At 25.7% G+C, this 26,434-nt stretch overlaps 1 protein-coding gene and 1 pseudogene across 5 annotated transcripts in view; both read right to left on the reverse strand.

Annotated features, from left to right (window-relative positions):
* Positions 1 to 18,932, reverse strand: part of LOC111641039 — a 44,788-nt gene extending 25,856 nt beyond the window's left edge. The window contains exons 1-3 of one of the 5 annotated variants that reach the window (XM_023387140.1): positions 18,757 to 18,932; positions 18,294 to 18,476; positions 5,401 to 5,431 (exon numbers count right to left, since the gene is read on the reverse strand). In XM_023387140.1, the coding sequence (XP_023242908.1) occupies positions 5,401 to 5,422 (22 nt within the window). In that variant the 5' untranslated portion in view covers positions 5,423 to 5,431; positions 18,294 to 18,476; positions 18,757 to 18,932. Of the gene's footprint in view, positions 1 to 5,400; positions 5,432 to 17,740; positions 17,923 to 17,994; positions 18,135 to 18,293; positions 18,477 to 18,756 lie in introns of those variants that run through there. The other 4 variants (XM_023387141.1, XM_023387143.1, XM_023387144.1 and 1 more) reach the window with 4 other exon arrangements.
* Positions 18,933 to 22,732: 3,800 nt separating this feature from the next.
* LOC111641040 overlaps positions 22,733 to 26,434 on the reverse strand; it is a 59,254-nt pseudogene continuing 55,552 nt past the window's right edge.

Here is a 26,434-nt window from a genome sequence, read left to right on the forward strand (position 1 = left end):
GGAATTATAAGTGATGATACAAAACTGAACCATGCCTGAAGACAAACAGTAAATAATGGAAAACTACCATAATTAAATATTTCCTAAGAGAGAAATCAAGCAATAAAATGTAATCTTGAAAATATTTCTCACACTTCCAGATGATAAATAACATCTGAAAAATAACACATACTTCATTTATCTAAAAATTCTAGCCTATAGATGATACAAAATCATAACTGGCAGTAAAATGTGTTAATTTTGAAAAATGTACTTTATGCTTAATATAATATAAAATATATAAATGTTCTTTATATACATAATATAATGAACATTTCTAAATCTGAAGGAAAAACTACGGTTTAGAAAAAATCAAATTAAGAATTAATGTTAAAAATGTCTTGGTCCAACCATTAAATACAGATAAAATTCAGTTGACTTTTTATATTAACATTTGAAATCTAAAAATTTTAATTTTATTAAAATAGCAATGAAAAAATTAGTATTTCAAATTTTCTATTTCAATATTCTAAAACAAAATTTAAAAGTAAATGCTGAAAAAAATGAAAATTTTGGATTATTATTTATTTTACTGGGTAATGATCTGAAGCATAATGCCTAAGCATAAAACATTAACTCAAGCAAAATCATGCATGCTTGAGTTAGTGTAAGAAAATTGTCACCCTGCAATTGCTCCAATATATTACATGCAGTTTTAAATCCAAAATCCAATGCAGTTACAATAAATGCATTTTCTAATCACTGGATATTTTAGAATAGTCTAGTAATTAAAAATCTTTGATATCATTTTGCAAAATCAATCATTCCTGAAAACAAAACTGCAAATCAAAATGAACTTAAACTTTGTGAAAAGTTAATTCATTCAAAATTGAAAAATTTAAAAATTACAACTCAGCAAAAAAAAGATGTATTGTAAAATTAAATATTAGTTTTCATATTTTATTTATATGTTTGATCTTAAGCAATATATAATTATCCAAGAAAGCTGAAATTTTATAAATTATTATTAAAAAAAGTCATTTATACATCATCTTAAACATTTCAAACTAAATTTTATTTTAAACATCAAAAACAAATATCAAAATAATGTTTTATATTTATTATGACAAAATTAAAATTTTGTGATATATAACTGTATAATGAATTATACAGTTAGATATGTAAGAAATTCCATCCATCTATATAATAAATCCTACTACTAAAATTATGCATTTTGGTAACATGTTAAAGTTAATATGGTTGCATATATTATCAATATTATCAAATATGAATTCAATATATTATTATACAAATTGAATTACTTATAATTTTGCATATTTTATAAACATTTATTGTAATACTACAAAGTTTCAAAACAGTAATAAAACATCTAATAATTAAGTATTCAATCTTTTGCATTGTTTCTATCTTGATAAATCGCTCAATAATTTTTTAAAGCTCTTTTTTTATATTACTAGTAATAAAGGTAGCTGGCATTGCCCAGGAAATTTGATATCATATCCTTGACATAATAAAATAGTTGAAAAAAATAAAAGTTAACAACATAAACAATCCAATACACTTGTAGCACCAGATGATTCATTGCATTTTTATCAGGCTATATTAAGGCTAGCTTTAATATAGCTTGATAAAAACACCCAGCCTATAGTAATAAAAAATATGGCAAATTGTTTGATAGCCTTATATAGCCTAATAAAAAAATCTGGCAAATCATTTGGTTAAAAAACTGTAGTAAAAAATAATTTTTATTTTAAAACAGATGGATACAAAATGCTTTTAGTTTTGAAACCAGTACAAAGATATACAAATTGTCTCAATCAGTCTGTTAACTAACCACAAACTTGTATTTTCTTCTTTTTGGAGAATTTTTTATTCTTTTTTCAGATTTCTGCTTTCATATATCTTTTCCATCTCACTGGGAAAATTTTAACTGCAACATTTGAATTTCATTTACAGGTGACATACTCATAGATGTGTAGTTTACATTAAATACTTTTTTAGAACTATCCCACATTTAAGTTCACCACTTCTAAAAGAAATTCTTCTCTCATTTTCCCAAAATGATGATCAACTTCAAAAATAGTTTGAAAAATATGATATTTTCAATGCACAGTAAACTCTCAATTATGCAGGAGAAAATGTCATCCTTTTCAAAAATAAAACAAAGAACAAAAAAAAAAAAAAAACCATCTGAAATGCTGCTGGGCAGAATATCTTTCCATCATTAAATGTAAAATTATGTATTTGAATGTCAATACAGAAAAATGTTGAAATATTCAACTTCTTAAACAACACAAAATTGAAAAGTGGATAACATATTTTATCTATGAATCAGCTAAAAGATTTTAAAAATTAAGTAAATATTTACACAAGAAAACTTATCAAGTTAAAAAGAACTAAAAGCTGAATTTTATAATTGTTTTTTAATTTTCTCACAATGCTCTTTCAGCTAGGATTGAAACAAGCTGTATTTTCTTCCTTTTTGGATATATCATCGAGGAAAATTTATTTCAATCGTTATCTTATCTTTACATGCTCCTACTTTCTATGATTTATTTACAGGTGAATCATTTCTTCTAGACATTTCTAACTTATTAATCAACTAGTCTAAATTATTTATTATTATTATTAATTAATCAACATTTTTCTGCCTTGGTAAATTCTTAGAATCAATTATTTCTGCATTATCTAAATATAATCTGGTAAAAATCAGATATTTTTTGTCATTTAGGATTTAATATTAACTGGATTATCAGTTGTCTTATATGTAGCTTTAACTATTCTCTTAAATATTTTTGGAAAGTTATTACTTCAAATATAACATGATTTATCTGATGACTTATAAAATGACAGAATTGCACTATACAATATAAATTTACATTAACTATCTTAACACATCATCTAATTCAAGCTATTACATTTTTTACACAGTGCAAATATTGAAAAATTTTGCTGTAAAAAATTAATATAAAAATTAGATAGCATTTAATAAATTTCTGCATTGGATAGTAGTTTATTCAATTGCAAAATTGACTAAATCAGATTAAAAAGTTAATTAAAGGCTTGATCTAGATAAATTTCATATATTAATAAAAAACTCTCAATATTTGCATAACTTTCAAAATTGATAGATCTGTCAATAAAGTAGTACTAATTTTAACAGATGTAATACTTTAAGAAATTAATGATATTATAAATCATAATTCAAAATTTTCTTTGTAAATTGTTAAATTTTAAATATGCTTAGAAATAGATTTTATCTAGAAAAAACTTTTTATATATTTCTATGTGAACTATTCATAATAAACAATCTTTTTTTTTTTTATTTTTGCAAAATAAAAAAAATGAGATTATATTTAAACAGTGATTTCAAAACTAGGTTATAGACAGGATTCAAATAAATGGTTTTGATAACAAAAATGATAATGTATGTTAATATAAAACTAGAAAATATAAGTTGAAAATTTAATATAAGTAAATATTCTTAAATTTTATTAACATGTTTCATTTAAAAATGTATTAATTCACTAACAAAAATATAAATTAAGGTACTTAGTACAATAATATACAAAGCTAAGAAAATAATTCAAGATATTTTTATGTAATGCATAAAATTATAATTTATATATTTCAATATATAATGATAATTGTAAACATTTAACAATTTTATTCTATTTACTTTATTTGTATTCATAAACTCTATTTTTCAAGTATATTTTGATTAATAATCATGCAGAAAATTAAGCATTTATAATGATATTAATATATTTCCTACAGGATATTTGTTCTGAGTCTAAGTATACTGTATTTTTATTATTATTCAAAAAATTATTTAGTTTTTAATACATTATATAGAAATTTTATGCAGGCTCTACTTTTAAAAATCCCAATAAGAAAATCAAACATAATCTGAGACATAAAATAGGAAAAATCATAGTATAATGCCTATTGGTGGCTTGATAGAACAATTTAATTTAATTTTAAATTGAATTGAGAAAATTATTAAGGAAAATATTAAAATTATAAAATTAATTGAGGAATAAATTTATAAACAATGTATAAAACAGAAAGTTATTACATCAGGAATGAGTCTTTAATGCAAATTATTTCTTAAATAATAATTTTTTTATATATATAACAGTTGTGTTTATATAGAATCAGTTATATAGATCAGTTATCTGTTCTACTTGGGTTACTATTATTTTTATTTTTTAACAGGATGTAGACTTTCAAGCAAATTATGCTATGACTTTCACAGCTTAACAGAGTTGTATGTAATTTAAAAATTTTTTGTAACACATTCCAGTGTTATTGTTGTTGTCGTTGTTAATTTAAAAATTGTTAAATTAATGATAAGAATTACACTTTAAATAAAGAGTCAAAGAAATAAAATGATTTTAAATTTATCATTATATAGAAATGCAGTAATGAATTTAAACTACCATAGTTTGTTTTTAATACATGTCAACAGTAGTGTTGCTTCAGTATACATTATTAGTGTTCAGTATATATATTAGTGAATGCTTTCAGTATTCTACTATAAAATTCTCTATAGCCTCAATATTTATAAATTACAATTACCAAACACATTTACAATATTTTCATCTACATTAATAATGATGAATGGATGAGTTGGTCTATTAGTTACCAATAGATTTTTGTTTTTTTAAAAGTAATAGTAATGACAAAACAAAATTTTGATATTGTTTTGAAATATCTATTTTTAAAAATCTAATTCTTAAAACTTAAAAATAAAAATAAAAAAAATATATATATTATCATTCTGTGAAAATTTATTTATTAGAACTTAATAATAAACTGACCTTTCATTATGACCAACAATTGAAAAATTTTAGGTTAATAATTTTTGAAAAAAATTGTTTTTTTTTTTTTTTCTAAAAATCATCGGNTTTCAAAAATCATCTTGAATTCCAAAACTTCTACTAAAAATCTTCTATAGAAGCCTGATGCTGGCCTCTGAACATGGCTGAAAACATTTGATTTTTGTTTATATTGACAGCATTGCTAGAAATATAATGAAAGGTCAGTTTATCGTCAAATTGTACAGCACTTCCAGCTTTGAAGAATAATAATAACATATTAATTAATAAATATTGCAAAATAGTATATTTACATATACGAAAAAATATATCTTACATAAAATGCAGTTTAAATTACATAGTTGATAATTTAGAATATAAATTTAAATAAAATTGCAAATTTCATGCTAAATAAAAAATAAATAATTAAATTCAACATAATCAAGTTATAATAATAATGATAAAAAAATTAGTAAGTACAGACTTTAACAGCTCAATCATTACTATAACTAAATGGAAAGTAAATTATTTTATATATTCTAGAAACCTGGATTAAAATTATTTTAATTAGAATAATTACTTTCAGATATCCAATAATTCATCTTCAGATCCTATATAAATAATAATGTTTTAATTAAAAATAGAATATTAAACAGCTCTCAAGTAAAAACAAGTAACTAGTATAAAAATTTATATAAATAAATGTCCACAATATATTTAATATTTTAGAATCTACAACCATAAAAATTTTTGACTTAGCAATATAATAATCTGAACTATCATTCAAGAAGACATTTGAATAAGTAAAAGAAATTTTACTTATTACAATAAAATTCAGTGCAAAGTTCAAATGTTATCTGTTTAATTTATAATTTTTTACACATCTTAAAATAAATAAAGCTTATCTGACATCTGTAGAGTATGTTGATTTACTCCATAATATTTAATTAAAGATTAGTTAATAAATTGTATGTTTAAATTTGCAGATAATTTATTTTGAAGAAGCCACAATTTGTTTTATTTATATACACAGTGTATCAGAATGACATTTTAAAAATTTGGGGGATTGTAGAGGATGAACTTTTGAATGTTTTGATATAAAGAACCTATAGCCAGAAATGTGATATAAAGTTTCTACAAGCACTTTGCACGTTCTATGCGGTCAGAATGCTGAATGAAACAGCAGAATACAGTATTTATGACAAGTTTTATTGACAAAACAGTAGAGTACAATCAAACTGTACTGTACATCGAATCAGTGGTTGCACTACTTTAGAGTAAATGTTCAATATGACGACCACCAACTTCTTTACATAATGTGCAATGACAAACCATGTTTTGTCCGACCCTCTGTAAGATGCTACGCTCCCCTCTGATGGTATTAAATGCTGTAAAGATGTGCTCTATAAGCTCATGAACTCTTCCTACAGGTGTTGCGTACACAAGGGACTCACATTGACTAGTTGTGTGTTTACAGCACAGCACCAGTGGATGCAAGAGGTAACCTGAAGGACAACAAGCACTAAGTACACAACGTCCTGTACACAGGCTCAGTTAGACCACTGTAGTTGTGTGTTTACAGTCTTCCATTCGCAGCAATGATATGACGTCAATGGACAGAAGGGTAGCTACTAAACTGAAGGGCGGTCAAGCACTTACTACTGCTGTAGACACTTTAGTTCAAATTTCTGGCTATAGGTTCCTTATATCAAAACGTTCAAAAATTCATCCTCTACAATCCCCAAATTTTTAAAACATTATTCTGATACACCTTGTATACTTCTCTGCCTTCATATATTGCTGTAAAGGCAGCACCAATGCATCCGTCTACCTTCGAGCCATCTGTGAAGATTTCTATTTTGCCTTCTTCCTCATCATCTGCTATTATTATGGCTTTATGTTTGTATGTCATCAATAACATTACTGAGCTTGGTTTTATGTCTATATTCGCCTCTGTGTATTCTCTTCCTGCTGTCTGAATATTACACCCCTTTCTACAGAAGTAGAGGGTTGCCTTTTAGTATTAGATCAATTGGTGGTATACTGATGCACTTCAGATGGTGGTAGACCTGAAGTGCATCAGTGGATGTAGTTTGAAATGCTTTTGTTAATTGTAGAAGCACACATCTTTGTTCACTATGAAGTTTCTTTTGTATTACTTTCTTTTCAGTTGCAGGATACCAGGCAGCTGTTGTATAAGTCAGTCTCGGTATGAACGCTCCCTTATATATAATTTCCATGGACTCTCTGCTCAGGCCCAAGTAGACTTGGCTACCCTTGCAAGGGAATTAAACATATTTACACATCTATTTCTTACAGTTATGATATGAGGGAGCCAAGTTAGTCTATTGTCTAACATCACCACAAGGTATTGGAGCTGTTTTTCAACCTTGATGTTTTCATTACCCATCTTGATCGTTTGGGTTCTTTTATAGAGATCAAGTGTTTAGNCCATTCCAAAAGATGCGTTCCAGCAGTGTTTCCAGCAATGGCAGGAACGCTGGGAGAAGTGTATACATTACCAAGGAGACTACTTTGAAGGGGATTAGGGTTTTGTACCTCAAAGTCAATAAATTTATTTTTGCCGACCAAAGGTCCGATACTTTTTGAACAGACCTTGTATAATTTAATATTTAGATATAAAAATAATAAAGGTTAATATGGTATGTAATACAACAAATATAATTTTGCAAATAAATTTCAGATTAATATGCAAAATTAATTAAAAACAAAATAGACACTTGTGTCCAAAATTAAAGTAACACACACTAATGCACATGACAAAAATGCACAAATGAACAGCCCTCCACTTCAATAAGTCATCCAAATGTTTTCTCTGAGAGATGTCTAATAAGCTACTGATGTATCATGAACACTTCTTCACTGTTAGTGGTCCTAGCAGATGAACGTTTGTCAAGAAATGATTTTGTTGTATATACAGTGCATTACATGTCACATGAACACACTGCTAATGTGTCTCACTTGCATGATAGTATGGCACTTTGTTAATTTACATATGAAAAGTTTCAGCTACTCGTGTTTCATGGTGTTGATTTACACAAGTTTTGTATTTATTGCTTTAATTTTGGACACTAGTATGTACACTACAGATTGTAACTAAAGCCCATTAATCAGATAAAGCTAGGAATAACCAAATAATGCTAACTTTATCCAAGTCTTTTGGGTAAAGCAAATAACAATCCATTAATTTTAAACTTTATCCATATAAAGTGTGTTTTATCTACATCACATGTGGATAAAGCTGATTAAAGCTGACATTATCCAAAAAGTGAATAAATGGAGCAAGAACAAAATGTAAAATTTGGGTTTACCTGAATAATATGGAGTCTGTCTACTATTGTTTGAATAGAGATAAATATAAGAGAGTTTTTTTATATGCATAAATATTTTGTTTTTTTAATACCATGTGCAAAATGGGAATGGGCCATTTTGCTAATTGGAATTTTGGAATTGCTAAAATTGGCAATTTATCGCCAAATTTCATGTCAATTGGTGATAAGGCAACAAATTTTTCAATTTGCTATTTTTTTTTCAAGCCTATGATAAATTTCTTAAAAACATTTGCAAACTACAAGACTACATTATATTAATAAATGCAATTAAAGATAGATATATAATGATTAAAAATAGATGTGTGTGTGAAAGAGCTTTTAAGACAAGATAACGTAAAAATACTGTATTGTAATACTATGTTTATTTGAGGCTAACAAGTAAGTGCCATAAAAATGCAACAAAATTAAAGCTTCGTCAGAGGATCTTTTATTACTTTTAATTTTATTTATGACTATGATCAACCTTCTGGTGTTTGCTATTGATATTTAAAAATCTATGTACATATTGGTATTCTGTAAATCTAAGTACTACTTTTTTGTTAATTTAAACATACTTCTGTGACAATTACTTGTCATTTTTATACATAAAATTAAATTATCTGTTACTAAGCCTTTGTTTATAAGCTTCTAGTATGTTTCATTACCCGTTATTGCCTGAAGGGGGCAACAAATCCAGGAACAACAGTGGGAAGCAGGAGAGAATATATACTAACTCGTGGTTGAGAGAGTGATCCTCTTTTATTTTTGGTGCTGTAAAAAATGTGATGTAAAATGTTCCCGTTTACATGGTCTAAAAACAGTACACAGATCCTTTAATCAATTAATTAAAACATAACAACACAATTTGAACTTTAATTTCTCAAACAAGCAAGTAACACTCTGGCACTCCACAAGCAAGCAACACTCAGGCATCCGACAATTAATTTATAATCACAACACTGGTTCTTGACCAGTCACACAGCTACCCACTCTGGTCAGCACTGACTTGACACACCAAAAGGAAGCACACAATTTCTCTCTGGGCAGGACAATCTCACCCCACATTCTTAGGGATACAATTACCTGACATGGGTGACCATTCTGTGGACTGTACATCAACGCTCAATAACATACACACACCTGACACGTGTTACAATTTTGTTTAATTGTATATTGGACTTAACAGTTGCCATTATGGGAAGAACATGAAGGCAACTAGTGACGATATGACTGTGCAAAGGAAGAGTTACAAGAGTCAATGGACTGCTCCAATTGACAAGATGACCAGGTGAAGACAGCACTTATGTGACATGAAAATTTAAGGAACTTCTCCCATTATAGTGTCTCCTCTCTCCTGTATTTTTCAATTTTCTACTGATGGTAAGATTGCCTTGTAAGAAAATTTACAGATTAGACTAATACATAATTGTCACAAAAAGATGAAACAATTGATTGTAACGGGAACTTAAAGCATTGTAATATTTGAATACCCTCTGATTATTGAGTGTATCTGATACTTAGAATTGAGAAAATAAAAACTTACACATGAACCATTTTTAGCTTTAAATCTACAATTTGTTTTTAGCTAAATCTGATGATATTTTGATGAAAAAACAACAGTTTTTTGTTTACTTCAATTTTTTTTTGCAATAAAGAAATATTAAATTTTAGTTGATTTAAGAAAACAAAATTTCAAATAATAATAGATAGCCTTTGCTTTATTCCAGTAGTACATTACAAATGACAAACTTTTCAAACAGCTTGACTGTCTTGCTTCAGGTCAGTTATATGTGTTCCATTTAGAATGCTCATTTTATAGCTTTCTACATTTTAACTCAATTCAAAATTTAAATTATTTTTGAAATTAATACAATTTTAATTTATCAAATTAAACTTTACAACTAATATATTCTACATAATTTTATATTCATACCCCATCAATAGAGTTGTTATAAACTATTTTCCCTTGGATTATCATAAAAAGCTTTCCTAGCACTTGATAATGAATCTCCTTTATATTAATGTACTCCTTTTTGAAGGCTGTTTTAAATATCTGTAATATCTTCAAAAATTTAGTTTCTTTATTAAAACACTTCTTAATCAATGCTGCTTGCTCTTGTTTAGCTTTAATTCCTGGTTTAGAGGCATAAATAGAAAGCATAGTTGTTTGTTTTCCTTTCTCAATATCATATCTGTGTTCTTTAATCCTGCTGTTAAAAGCCCTGTTTGTAGCTCCTATGTATATTAAATCCTTTCCAAATATCTCATCTGTTATTGGTATGGTGTGTATCATCAGGCTATATTGGGATAAAGCAAATGTTATCTATGTTATTATTATTTATATGTTTTTTCAGTTTGAATTTTCTTTCCTTTTTTTAATACAAAATCTTCTTTATCCATCCAACTTGCATTGGATAGATTTCATATTATATGACTAAAGTGAATCTCTAAATTGTCTCCTCTCTTTATTCAAAATGAAATTAATAAAGCCCAAATCTTATGTTTTCTTTATGCTTCACCTATTCATTTTTAGATAATGTCAACCCTATCCACACGAGACTTAAATAAAACACACTTTATATGGATAAAGTTCAAAATTAATAAATTGATATTTGCTTTAAACAAAAGATTTGGATAATGCTAGCATTATATGGTCAATCCTGGCTTTATCTGATTTAGCCATAACATATATAATGAATTATTAATCAGTATTCTAGATCAGTGGTCCCCAACCCCCGGGCCGCGGACCGGTACCGGTCCGTGGATCAAATGGTACCGGGCCGCCCAAGGAACATTAAATTATTTCCATTTTATTTACTATGGTGTATTTGTCTCGGGTTTGTGCGAATTTTAATAGACAACTGAACAACGGAATAATCTGGACATAAGAAACACACTTCGGGTGTCATTGTCTCCTATTACCCCCAGATGGAACTGTCTCGTTGCAAAGAAACAAGCTCAGGGTTCTCATTAATTTAGCGTTTTAGTGAGTTAAAATCTTAAATCACATTATATTCATTTTTTTGGTGTAACTGTATTTTATTTTGAAGGCATGTTTAAATACAGTTAAATTAAAATTATTAAATTTAATCAATCTAAAATATGAATAATCAACGTCCCCCTTCAGTGGGCCGCGGTGAAGTTATCAAACGTTGCCAGGTCCATGGCGATAAAAAGGTTGGGGACTGCTGTTCTAGATCAGTGATAACAAATGTTTTTCTGAAGGTAGGTCAAAATTAAATTCAAAATTATTAACTCTAAATCATGGGTCAAATATTTAATTTCAGCAATTAAAAATAATAAAAAAAATGCTTATAAAAAATTTACTTTATTTAACTTATTAATGTATATGACAAAAATAACAATACACTCTATGTATGTGTAAAGATAATAATAAAAAAGTGATTATAAAGAAAACTATCAAATACTTTTTTATAATTTATAAACATGCAATGTGTTGTGGTGTACCTTAATGTCATCTTGTGGGTACCTTAAAATCATTCTGTGACTTGCAGGTCATGACAATGCATGACCTGCAAGTCACAGGCTCATCATCACTGGTCCAGATTTTCAAGAATCGGCAATAAATTGTGCTCAAGTTATATTGCTAATATATCAATATTTCATAATAACTTAATTATATGAAAAGTGAATATAGAATTAGAATTAGAATTAGCAAACATAGAATTAGAAGAAACAAGAAGAAGAAGACACGGTTTCGACAAATAAATATATGAAAAGCATCAAATTGGATATAAACACATATTTCAGCCAGGTTAGATAATTATCTAAAAACACTGATTCAGGACATATTAGATAAAATTTTATAAACAAACAACTCTACAAAAACCTGATACATTATAATAATAAGGACAATCACTGTCCTACACTATAGGGCTATTAATATAGCCCTATGGCATACAACAGTGGTTGGCTTTATTATAAAATTTTAAATGATACATGTAATAAATAACTTTATAATCTGGTATCCTAAAGTAAGATGATAAAATAGATTATCAAGTAGTTTATTTTAAAAGCATTAAATAAATACAAAACAGTAGATGCAGTTTTGTATACAACATAAGATTAAAAACAGTTGCACATTATTTTATTAATTCACAACACTTTAAATATTGTCTTCTATTATTACTACTGCATAAACTAAAAAAATTATTATTAAATAAAAAAATAATATTTAATTAACAATTTTATTTGAACTAATAATTTTTTAGTATCTTATCCTTATAATTTTTTAATCAATGCAATAGAATGAAATTTTCTATAGCTTATTTTACATTATTATATTCTATTACAACAGTATATTCTTTACAAATAATTTCTTTATGTATGTCCTATCAACAATGAATCTGTAATACTGTATTTATTTCTGATAATTATGTTTTAAAACTTCCTGTCATCAGTGACTTAGTATCTCAGTAAAAAAATTCTAACTGAAATTACAGTAAAGTTATAAATAATTATTAGTAATTTTATCTACAGATTAAAAAATGTTTATTTAAATTTCAATTTAATTTATCAATAATGATATAATCATATCACATAGAAACAGAGAGTGTAAATTTATTTAAAATGCATTTTGTTTTTTAACAAATATATTTGTTACTTTAGAAGTATTTTTAAAATTTAAATAAAGAAACTGTTAATAAAATAAATAAAAAAATAGTTAAACATATGAAAACAGGAAATTTATTTTTTCCAAAATGATGTAAAATATTTTTACTTACATATTTAACAATGTGTTTCTTATAAAAATAAATTTCATAGACTCATAAATTACATTTCATATTTATTTAAAATTTAAAAAGTTAATAAATGCTGAATGGTAACCTGCTGAGATAACTGGAATTAAAAGAGAAAAATAAATATAACAGTTTAAAAAAAAAATCATTTAGAAATTGTTATGTATGATTCATATGATATAGTAGACTACTCTTCATACTAAATTACTATAGAATTTTTTCCTGATCCTGATAACATTATATTGTTACTATTCATGTTTTAGGTGAATTTAATCTATACCTATACATTTTTATTCTGCAAACAAATTGTAAATTTTTATCTATAAAAAATAAACTGTTGAAATATCATTTTAACATTTAAAGATATTTTAGATCTACCAAAATATCAGTTTTCATACAAAAGTTACATTACTTGTAATAATAAATTTTAATAAATTAATATACAAATTATATGTATATAATAGTTGCAATCAATCAATATAAAGTAGACTAGTACTTGATTAGATTCATAAAAAAAATTCAACATCAATATATAGGAAATAAAAGTGACTTTATTGAGAAGTATTTCAGTATGATTTGATCCATCTGAACTCATTCAAAATTATTTTAATAAATAATTTGATTAAATGAGTGAAAAGTGTAGAATCCAAACATGCTTGTCAGAAGATTTGGTTCACTTACATTTTAAAATTTACTTGCTTGAAATTTAAAGAATACAGTTATTTGTTTGTAGATAATTGTATATTTTTGTATATATATGTATACAGTATAATTCTTTAACAATAATGAAAGTACAGCACTTTTTGATTCAACAAATGTTTCTTTATATATTTCATATATTTTGAAAAATTAATTTGAATTTGAAATTCCAAAAAGAATTTTTATTTAGAATGTAAGTGAACCTGATGTAGACCTATAAATTAGGTTAAAAAAAATTTGTTCTTTATATATATATTTGTCTGGAAAAAGAAATGTTTCTTGTGTACTTTATTTTATGTTTGCAATATACTAAGAAATGTATATACAAAAAAAAAAAAAAAAATGTTAGAAAACCAGTGGCATGCCGTGACATTTGATGATAGGGAAGCTGTTTCTGTAAGAAGCCGACTTCTAGGGGCAATCAATTGTGTGTCAGTGATGGTCTAAGGTCCATTCGTATTCATTTGTCCGATAAGCCAGTAAAACCCGTAGACTTCTCTAAATGTATTTTTAATATCACAATTACATTCTGAATTGCTAACCATGATATAAGGGCTACAATTAAAAAATAAAATAATAAAAACTTACTTAGTGAAATAAAATGTGTGATGGATATACATACCTGGTACAAAATATTCTTGAATTGCATAAATATACTTTTAAAAAAATTATAATTAAATATAATTTTGTAAAGAAACATACATAAAAATAACATAACATATTCTTTACTTTTTAAATCTTAAAACAATTCACTTAGTCAAATAGCTCCCTAAGAGTGCCTAATGGATGGAATCAGAGACGGCTGCAGTGCGTGCATACACACAGACTGCCAAATCCCCAGGATGCCGATACTGGTCAAGGTCAAATACCTCTTTTGTCGCATCACTAATATACCTCAAAGGACGCGACAGGGTTGTTGTAGATTTTAAACATTTTTCACCATAGCTGTAAAAATCTAAATATGTTAAACTTAATAGCCATTTGTTTTCTAACTAATTCATTTTAGGACCAAATGTCCAAAGAAATTTCCAAAATTTATAACTTTTCGTCACTCTCGTTGAACCAGAAAAATGTCTGTCTTTATTACATCTAATATTACGAATAAATCAGTCCCCACTGTACTTGGCTAGAGATTGGTTTGGCTAAGCTTTTGTTTAAGTAAAATTCCTGTTCTTTCAGCAGGATTTTATTTATGTTCCCAATTCCCTAATCTCTTAATTATTTAACTACTACTTAAGTAGAAATAAGTTGAAACCAGTTACTTTGTACTCAAATATTTGCAGTCTCGGAAAAAAGTGGAAAGACAAATTTTTATGACAACAGATACATAAATCGTAAATTTAAGAAAAATAAATTCTAGAGCTTTTTCTGTATCTTGTGCATCTCCCTCATTCATTAAATTTAGTTGTAAATGATGCTACCAAACAGTTAATTTTTTAACATTGTACAAGAATTGTACACGTTTTTTTCTACATCCCCTTATAGATGGGACATATGAAATCGTAATATCACTGGTTTAACATTGAAATCCGTAAGTAATATAAGATGGGAGAGCAGAATAAAAATATCAAATATTTTAATGGATTTTTTAAAACTCATGTCAACTAAACAGAACTATCATAAAAACATACCAGTAAATTTCTATTGGTTGGGTTAAGTTATAAATCTACTCGAGATTCATATAATCGGGCGAGGGCGGCCAAATATCTAGCAGACAGGTGGCTAACAGCCCAGAACCGGTCCGGGATAGAATCATTGGAAGCATTATATGTGTATAGCTTCCACCAGCTAAACCACGTGAGATTGGTGCACTGTAAAGCACATGCACGAATGCGTATAATCTGGCTGTTTGGAAGCTGACCCAGTTTCGGCAATACAACGCTTCCATTCCGCCACTGATATTCGAGTATACAATAGCAATCTTATCAGTTTTTTCATGTGTAGTATAGAAATTTGTAATAAGATACATAATGCGATTATAATAAAATATTAATTTTAATTAATCCAAAATATGTTAAGATATGAAAATAATGGCACAATATGTATTTATTTTTTTAGAAAATACAAGGGAAACAGCGCTTCCAATGATGGCACGCCACTATAGAAAACATGTTGATAATTTCCAAACATATTTATTTAGGTAATAGAAGTCTACAGAGTAAAATATAAATGTATTCAATAAAATTAAGAAGTGATATAAAATATCAAATAAAAAATTTATAAAAGTTTTCCAACTGAGTTTTAAAAAAGTAAGTTTAGGTTAAATATAGTTGAAACTGTGTATTTTCTAACAACAATTAATGAAACAAAAATAAATAATCAGAATGATTGTTAAAAATCTTTCTAACCAATTATATTATAACATGATTGACTATAATAAAATTGATCCAATCAAACTAAATCATCCATATTCAATAATTGTTTCGCATTTTTTTTATACTTAAACCAATCATTGATATAGAAATGTAAAGTTTTAACAATACTTCATATAGCTGTACTTTTAAATTCTAAACATGGACTCATTTTTATATGAATGTTTTTCATTTGTTAACCACTCTTTCTTATATGAAAGTACAGTACATTTGAAATTATACAACCTATTAGGCCTAATGGATGTTCAAAATTTATTTGTCTGAATATTTTTGATATAATATCAGATNGTGATATAAAATATCAAATAAAAAATTTATAAAAGTTTTCCAACTGAGTTTTAAAAAAGTAAGTTTAGGTTAAATATAGTTGAAACTGTGTATTTTCTAACAACAATTAATGAAACAAAAATAAATAATCAGAATGATTGTTAAAAATCTTTCTAACCAATTATATTATAACATGATTGACTATAATAAAATTGATCCAATCAAACTAAATCATCCATATTCAATAATTGTTTCGCATTTTTTTTATACTTAAACCAATCATTGATATAGAAATGTAAAGTTTTAACAATACTTCATATAGCTGTACTTTTAAATTCTAAACATGGACTCATTTTTATATGAATGTTTTTCATTTGTTAACCACTCTTTCTTATATGAAAGTACAGTACATTTGAAATTATACAACCTATTAGGCCTAATGGATGTTCAAAATTTATTTGTCTGAATATTTTTGATATAATATCAGATATTTTACAAACAAATATCATTATAAAAAATTGATAAAAGTTAGCCTATACATATATATAAAACAGTTTTCTATCTACTGTATATATAAACATCACTAAGCCCAATGTATTAATAATAAACCAAATGATTGCCATAATTAATCGGGTCATTTTTTGCCGCTATTAATAATTAGATATTAAGTAATTTGGTACCAAATTAAATACCAAATTACTTAATATCTAATCATTAATAGTAGCAAAAAATAGTCTGATAAATTACAGTGATTGTTCAGTTTTCTATCTTTCAAAAGTAATATATAATGAAAGTAAATAGTAAAGTACACTTTAAAATATTTCAGTTGCATTTGAAACACTTGCTTTTATATTAAACAAAAAAATTTACCAAAAATATAAGATTATATTTTTGGTAAATTATAAGATTATTACACTTTTTCCCATAATTTTTAATTTTCCATTCATGATTAATAAAGGATTATAATCATCTTAAATTTTTAAACCATTTCCCATTCTGTATTGTCATACAAAATTACATTGATAATTTTGTCACTATTCAAGTTAAGCTGTTTAAAAATTTNAAGGGCTAAAAGCAATAGATTATTCAATTTCTTTATAATTTATTTTTTACATAAATTTGTTATGAAATTAAATAAATCTTTAATTATGAGATCTAAGTTCATAATAATTCAAATAAATACACAACATTTACTTAATGACTTTATCTTCTTAGTAAATAATTATATATAATTAGCTTTAATTTTAGTTATAGGAGAAAACCTCAGAATCAATACAAATAAAATTCACAGGTAGAAACTACTAATATAATAGTTATAGAATAAGATAAAATGATCTGTGATGTATTTTAATTAATACTTAATTTAATTCTGTATTATAATGAATATTTTTCAATATTTAAGAAACATATTCAAAACATACTTCTAGAGTTGTACAAAAGATTTGAAACAATAAATTTTTGATAAACAGAATTACGTAAACTTAACTTACTGAAAACGATAATGCCGCCACATTTATTTTTGCAAGGAGTTTATCTCACATTTTGATAGCCAAATGGGAAATGACTCAACAGTGTTCACTTATTACTAGAACTTCCCAATTAATTATTAATTACATCAATAAATTCTCTTTGAAACATTTTATGAGAACCATTATATACAGTTGCACTATATGCAATTTTATGTTGTTTTTCTTTCTGTTTTTTTCCTAATTAAAATGAAATATATTCTGATTTAAGATCTTACCTGATAAATATTGTATCCAATACTTTAAATTGAAAATTTGTATTTATTAATTTTCATATAAGTTAACACCATTTTAAAATGATTAATTAGAGAAATTTTCTGGGTAAACATTCATTGCGTTGTAACATGAAACCATGAACCAGAAGCCAATAATTATTTAATTTATATGATAATATTTAATTGGCTAATGGGTTTAGTCAAAAGGTCATGAACACCAATCACATTTTTTGTTAAAATAACACATCTGGTAATAGACATATTTATATACAAGATCAGTTTAAAGTCTCAAAGATATTTACCTGTCTCTATTGATCATGATGGTCTCAATCTTATCTATTTGTACTTCATTCAACCTTGTTTACAGTGTCGATTTTCATTAACAGATGATAAAAATTTAACCATGTTTACATATCAATAAAAACAGTACAACTAATCGTCTTTATCCTCAGCGCCCTCTCACTGAATGATAACTTATCCGGAAACTAAAAATAATAATAATAGTAATTTTTTTCCAGTCGATAAAACTTTAAAACAAAATTTTTATTTAATAAATATCCACGAATATAAATTTTAATATTTTTATTAAATTATTTTGAACTTTCTCAATAAGTACGATTAAGATAAATTTATTTTTACGCATGAATCGGTAAAGCATAACAAATTAAGAATCGCTTGTATTTTATGAAATAAAAACGAAGTTTACTCGACGATGCAAAAAGTTAACGAATTATACACGAAAATAATAAATAAATATTCCATTACCTTCATTTTAATTCCAATCTACTGATTTTTGCATTTGTTACTATTTTCTAATGGCATAAAAATCGGGGATAAGCGCTAAATATCTGTACTAGGCACCAAGATAATAAATACGATTTCTTAAATATACTGTACTTATTGTGCAATGAATTTTAAAAATATAACTATACAACCAATTTTTATCAATAAAAATTTCAAAATTTATATTAAACTCTTTTTTATTAATTTATTTTACTTTTTAGGGTTTTTTGCTATAAAATTCGAATTCACCTGTTTAAATTTAATTCTATAACTCGAAGAATTTTTAAAAATTTAATTTTCCGGTTATTTGAACAGTAGAAAAGTAATTAAGTAAAGAAAATTATTTTAAAATTTAATTTGATAACCGATAAATTATTTAATTGTATTAAATTAAAGTTTAATTATAAACTTTTCAAGATAATTTTAAAATTAAATTATAGGAAAATATTTTAAAAATATTTGTTTCTAGATACATTTTTGATTTATTTGATAAAGGCTTTTGTTTATTACGATTTTTTTCCAGTTCATTAAGAGCTCAATGATAAAAATTGTTTTACGTTTAAAATTATTTTTACATTTATCTAGAAAAACAATCAAAATATTTATAACTTGCTTTTTTATATATTGTAAACAATAATATTAATAAAATAAATCATTTATTTAATATACTTAAGTACTAATGAAAACATTAAATTTTAGTTTATTTAATTTTTATAAAGCAAAATAAACATTATACAACAATGTTATTATTATTTTAAAATTAATAAAATGTTTGTGACGTCATTTATGATCATAACAAAAAATTCAGAAGAAATTTTCTTTATTTGTTTAAATGTTTTGTTAAAAATAAAATTTTAATATTGAATTTCAAATCGCGTGTTAGAGAATTTTAATCGGATTTTTGTATTTATACAAATTATCAATTTAATATTAGACTATACAAAGTCTATACACAGGTAGATATTTATTTAATTATAAATGACTGCATAATAAAGTAAATCATAAAATATATGTGGATAATATTTAACCAAATATAACATGTCTGATGTTACATATAATACATATGATAACATGCATATGCATAAGTGGTCTATATTTTATATAAAGACTTGCAGTATAAAAATATCTGAATTATTAAAGTTATTACATTATTAGAATGTTTTAAATCTTTTAAAACAAAAACAGCATATATTTAATTTTGGAATATTTTCGACACTGTTAAACCATAAAAATTTAAAGCTATTACAATATAATTATTCTATATATATTTTGTAAATTGTGATTTGTGTATGTTGTTTTAATAATCATAATACTAAACTGATATGTTTGAGATTCCCTTTAATAGTAAATTATAACAGAAAATATTTATTTTTCTTACAGTTTGTAACATCTAAACAAAAATGTGTACATATTACTACATTAATTTATTTTATTAAATCAGTAATTGTTATTATTTAAGGATGTTTGCACCAGATAGAGTAAGGCCAAGACTACCTCCAGGATTCCCATTACTTNATCTTAATTTATATTAGTTCAAAAGTGATGTTTTACAGACATTATGCATTGGTTCTTAAAGAAATGATGATGTCAAATATTTCACAAAATATATAAAAAGATTATCATTACATGAAATATAGTACAGTATATTAGTTATGTTTTAATTTTAACTACAACACAACTAACAACAATGCTTAATATTCAAAGAATGAATGAAATCTTATACTAAAATGAATGGAGAGAGGAAAGAAATATCCATAATTTGAGAAAAAGAGAACACAAACTGATGGATGTTAGACTGTCTGTTCTTCAAATCATGAAGACAAACAAATGAATTTTATAGGCAAAACAAATTTTATAAATAAATAAATAATCCAATATTAATCTTCAACTCTCAAGAAGTAATATTTACATACAGTTCTTGTTTTATTTAAGCACAAATTTTCTAAAAGGTCCTTAGCACTTTCAGGCCTTCAGCTCATCCTCGGGTCAAGTGGACTCCTAAAGATGAGCTAAAATGATCTGAAAGTGCTAGGGATGTTTTTAGAATGTTTACACTCAAATAAGATAAGAACTATATATAAATAAATAATATTTGAACATTGAAGTTGTATTTCTAGTAGGAAAAAATACATAANTAATAATAATAATAATAATTATTAGTAATAACTTATCATGATAATGTTAATATTAATATCAAAATTAGAATGATAGCAATTTATCGAATGCCAAATGAAGTTTGTATTAATTATACACATATATACATGAGGGCTTATCACACCAGTAAACAGGTTAGATTACAAAATCTTAATGATAATTTTTAAACCAGGTACAGCTCTCTATGACAATATATAACACACTGAACACTTAAATTGCATTTTGGACTACATGTTCCTCTTCAGTTAGTGTTCAACAAATTGTAAATTTATACAAAATATAAAAAAACAAATTGTAAATAATAAAAATATATATTAAAGAGCCAATTTAAAATGACAATCATGTTTGACAATTAGGGTGATGTTTAATTAACAAATGTAAAATTTTCTAAAAATACCACTTTCTCTACTTTTTTCTTTAGCCAATGGAAACAAATGGCACCTTGTTTGAACTGGCTGATCTGACTGACATGGGACGCATTGCCATAGTAACCAGTTCTAACCTGTTCACTGGTGTGATAAGCCTTCATGTACCAGTACATACATGTATAATTAATACAGACTTTAAATAAATCATCATCAAGGGCTAAAAGCAATAGATTATACATATGATAACATGCATATGCATAAGTGGTCTATATTTTATATAAAGACTTGCAGTATAAAAATATCTGAATTATTAAAGTTATTACATTATTAGAATGTTTTAAATCTTTTAAAACAAAAACAGCATATATTTAATTTTGGAATATTTTCGACACTGTTAAACCATAAAAATTTAAAGCTATTACAATATAATTATTCTATATATATTTTGTAAATTGTGATTTGTGTATGTTGTTTTAATAATCATAATACTAAACTGATATGTTTGAGATTCCCTTTAATAGTAAATTATAACAGAAAATATTTATTTTTNATCAGAAAATGTTGAAGGTTCAAAAATAAATCTATTCAGTTTTGCAAAAATGAATATAGTTTTGATTATTATTCAATTAAAAAAAGAGACAAACAGTATACTCTTGTTAATCTGAATAAACCCAAAATAGCTTTGTTTAGTTCTTTTGAATGTTTAGTTTTTGTTTAATTATGAGAAACTAATGTGAGTAAAATTTGCAGTACCACATGGTAAATAGAATTGTAAAAATCATATTCAATTTATTATTGTTTTTATTAACTCTTTTACTAAAACAATAAACAAAAACAATGAAAACCATTCCTAATAATCACAATATAGCACTTACAACCAAAATAAAAGTTTGCTTTTGAACAGCATACATTCTAATAAGACATCTTGGTTATCAACAGTTTACTTTTAGTACTTGACAGTATTTTTTTTAATATGACAAATTTGTAAAATTGGCAGCATCTATTTATTAGTTTAGTTTCATCTAATAGCACCTATCAATGTTGGACAGATGCTTAATGCTTTTTATAGTAAAGGAATTTTTTTATAAAATGCATGAAGTTGTTGTTTTATCATAAAGTACTCAGCAAATCACTAAACATATAACTAACACCTTATTCTTGCCGAGAAATATAATTTATTTCAAACAAACGTTTTTAGTCTGATTCACAGGCCATCCTCAGGTTTAGAACAAATTTGAATTAAAGGATTCCATCAATGGAATACAAAATTCAAAATTAAAAATTAAANACATAAATTTGTTATGAAATTAAATAAATCTTTAATTATGAGATCTAAGTTCATAATAATTCAAATAAATACACAACATTTACTTAATGACTTTATTTGATAAAATAATCTTTGATATCACTATATACAATACAATGATTCTGATTAGCATACAATGTGCAAGATTACTCTTCATCTAAAGAGATGCACAAAAATTTTTTTATATTAAAAATATATATCATAAATATAAATATTTACATAATATGTAAACTGCTTAATGAATAATACAAAACATAATTTATAAAATGCTATATATTGTCAAATTTACATATTTGTCGTATATTGAAAAGAAGGATTATCATATGTCTCATGATGGTTTGATTGATAATTTGAAGTTAATACTTGAGCAATTTGTACTTTATTCTCTGATGCAATATGTGGTCCCCAGTCGGAGGTAGGTCTAAATAAATGATGGTATGGCTGCAAAAAAAAAAAAAAAAATTAAGAAATTGATATAAATTAAATACCTTCTGTTGTAACATTTATAAACTGATTAATCACTTAAAACTGAAAATAATGACTCCATATAATCCAATCCTAATAAGAAACAGATTCAAATATAGAAGTTCCATATAATAACATCCTGAAAGACTAGAAAAGACTTAACCCTAGAAAAGAGCACAGCTTTCAAGCTGTTTATTTTATTTTGTTAATCTATAATCACATGATTACCAACTGGAAAGATTTTAAAAGGCTTTCAATGCTGATAAAGTATGAACTATATTTGAATGTGATTCTTGAAAATTAAAAATAAACTGCATAATAAATGGTATATTCATTAAGCAGTTTATCTTCAACTTTTTAAGCAGTACATTACATAAAATTTTAGTTTTCTTATATTTAACAAATATAAACAGTCATTAATTAATATAACTTCCAGGATAATAAGTAAGACATGCATGAGGAAAGCTTTTAATGTGTTTTGCATGTTCAGGCAGATAAAGGTTAACTCCTATATAAGACATGTTATATTCCTGAAATGTAAAAAAGAATGAAATGTGATAACACTTTTAATTTATTTTAGTGTTTCTTTAATTTTTTTGAAATTTTTAAGTAAATAGTCATGTTTATTTTAAAATATTTTTACATGGAATTTTGTCTTAATATAATGCAATTAATATCAAATTTAAAAGAAATTATAATCTGTATTTTATCTATTGACATAAAATCTAAGGTCTGTTTTGTATCTTCTTATTAGAGAAAATTTCATAAAATCATGGAATCAATAGAATTTTCACAAGAAAAATCATTTTATAATGTTGTATTTAATAAAAATTTGTTATTTTGAAATAATTTTTTTTAAATAAAAAAACAATGAATGTCAATATTCTGTATCACTTTATAAAATTTTATAAAGTGTTACATTTTGTTAGTTCCAAAGATATTTCTGATTTGACAAAAATAAAATTGGTTTCAATAAGTTTTGGTCAAGAGGAAAAGCATACAATTACATACAATAAGGTTTTCTCAAATGTATCATATTTTAAAATCAGTGAAGTGCTTGCTTTTATCAATGATATGATACATATATACAGTGAAATAGTAATTTATAAGATATCAAAACACAACCTGATTTTTCAATATTAAATACATTCTTTAAGATTCATACCATATTAATTTGATTGAACAGTCATTATCAGGTTTCAAACACCAAAGTTCCAAAACAGATTTAGAACTTTATTTGGTGTTTTCTGTTAGAAGCCTAATGATGGCCATTTGGTCGCAATCAAAAATGTTAGCTTTGAAATGAAATCAGTTATGAACTTTCATATTGATATAAGAATGATGATGATGCAATTGATTTAAAATAATAATAATAATAATAATTATTAGTAATAACTTATCATGATAATGTTAATATTAATATCAAAATTAGAATGATAGCAATTTATCGAATGCCAAATGAATAAAAGATAATGTTATCTGTTATTCATTTGGCATTCCTTGATGTAGAGATATGAAGATTACTGTTATGTTATTTTTTATTGAATCACATTATTAAAAATACAAGTTATTCATATTTTGTGTAATCTATTTTAAACTTAACATAGATAAAATAATTTGGTCAATTGCTCAAGGTTAAAAAAGTTTGGTCAAGGTTAAAAAAGATAATATTCCATAAACCAACACTTAGAACCAAAAATCAAAAATAAAGTCTGAAACTTTATCTTAACTCTACATATGCATTTAGAATGAAGTTAAATTTAATCATTTAAAATAATAATATGTTAATTTTAAGAACATAATTTTTAAAGATAACTTTTGAATGACAACTGTATAATTCAATGTGCTTTAAAAATTTCATGGCTAATTAATGATAGAACAATAGAAAAAAAAGGACATTTTTCTAAAAGAAGCATGTAAAACTATCAACTATTCATTTATTTATAATGTTGGTGCAAAAATAGTTNTAAAATCTATTAATTAAAAAAATTAAACTATTGGAGGTTGTTTTTGATATCAGAAAGTAGCTTTAAATAACTTTACCGAAGTAAAATCCGTGCACAACAACTTTAGAACAATGAATGAAATTTGATATCAAAATCCCATTAAAAAAACAATTAAGCGTTAATCGTGCGTCATTAAAGGTAAATTAAAATCGCGATAAAATTTTTTCGCGCGGGTAAAAATTTTGGAGACTTAAAAAACATTCCAAAAATCCAAAAAAAAATTTGGGGGGCCGAAAGGACCGAGTTTTCTATAACGTTATGTAACCTGCCCGAGTTAACTCAGGCGAAGAACTAAAGGGGTATAATTTATCCCCTTTAGTTCTTCGCCCGAGTTTTTATTAATGAAGGTACTTAAAATTTTTAATTAAACATGTTGCTGAATTTTTATTGGGTAATAATTAATAATCAATTTGCAATTTGGTTAGAGGTAGGTGATTAAGTAACCTTTAACTTCTCTTGTCTCTAACAATCTATCTCTAACAAAATTGATTATTAATTAGCCTTAATATGGTCTGATAAAAATATAGCAGATCATTGGTAATACAAATGTATTAAGTTGTTGTGTGTTATTATTATATTGTGAGAATCTGAAGAGGGGGACAATTAAGTTAATCCCTTAATTAATTAAAGTAATATTCCAATCCGATTCTAATACTCACCGGAGGAAAAGGGGCAAACCAAAGGTCATACGGGAATAGGATGACGAAGTGGAAAAATCCACACACATCCTATTTTGTTCAATTTTGTAAACAATAAAAACTGATCAGATGACCAGTTAATAATTATTACGAAGGTTGCAATACAAATCCTGACCTTAGTCACTACCGGCAATTAATTTAGTATGTTTGACACATGTTATCAGTTTGATGAGGTAAAGTGAGTAACAGTACCGAATAGAAAAGGTAATAAATTTGTTGAAACATTCAATTTCTGACAATTAACATAAACAACACCTGGACGCAAATCAAATTTAAACAGGATTGCATCAGAACTTCCCCCCAAGTTTCCCCCCGGACAAGTATAAAAAGGAGTTGCACCTGCACCTTGGTGCAATCGTCATAAGGAAGCCTCCAGGCTAGAACTCTATTCGGACCTCTCCTTGTCTACCCTTGTCAACAGACCGCTCGGGACTTGATCGCCACAGACTAAGAGGTACTTACTTAGACTAGATAAAATCTCTCTCTTTAGTTTATAAGTTAGACTAATGTCAACTTCGCTAAATCTTAGACTAATTTAATGGAAAGACAGAATACTGGTAACCATGTTGATGATTGATGTTTACCATTGTTGTCAGGTTGTTAAATGTCGCGATACTAAGGGATAATCTGGGAGTCTGTATNATCCAACTATCAGAAATTTCA

Source organism: Centruroides sculpturatus, unplaced genomic scaffold, assembly GCF_000671375.1.
Source record: "Centruroides sculpturatus isolate CEXI.00-Female unplaced genomic scaffold, Cexi_2.0 scaffold1316, whole genome shotgun sequence".
NCBI lineage: Eukaryota > Metazoa > Arthropoda > Arachnida > Scorpiones > Buthidae > Centruroides > Centruroides sculpturatus.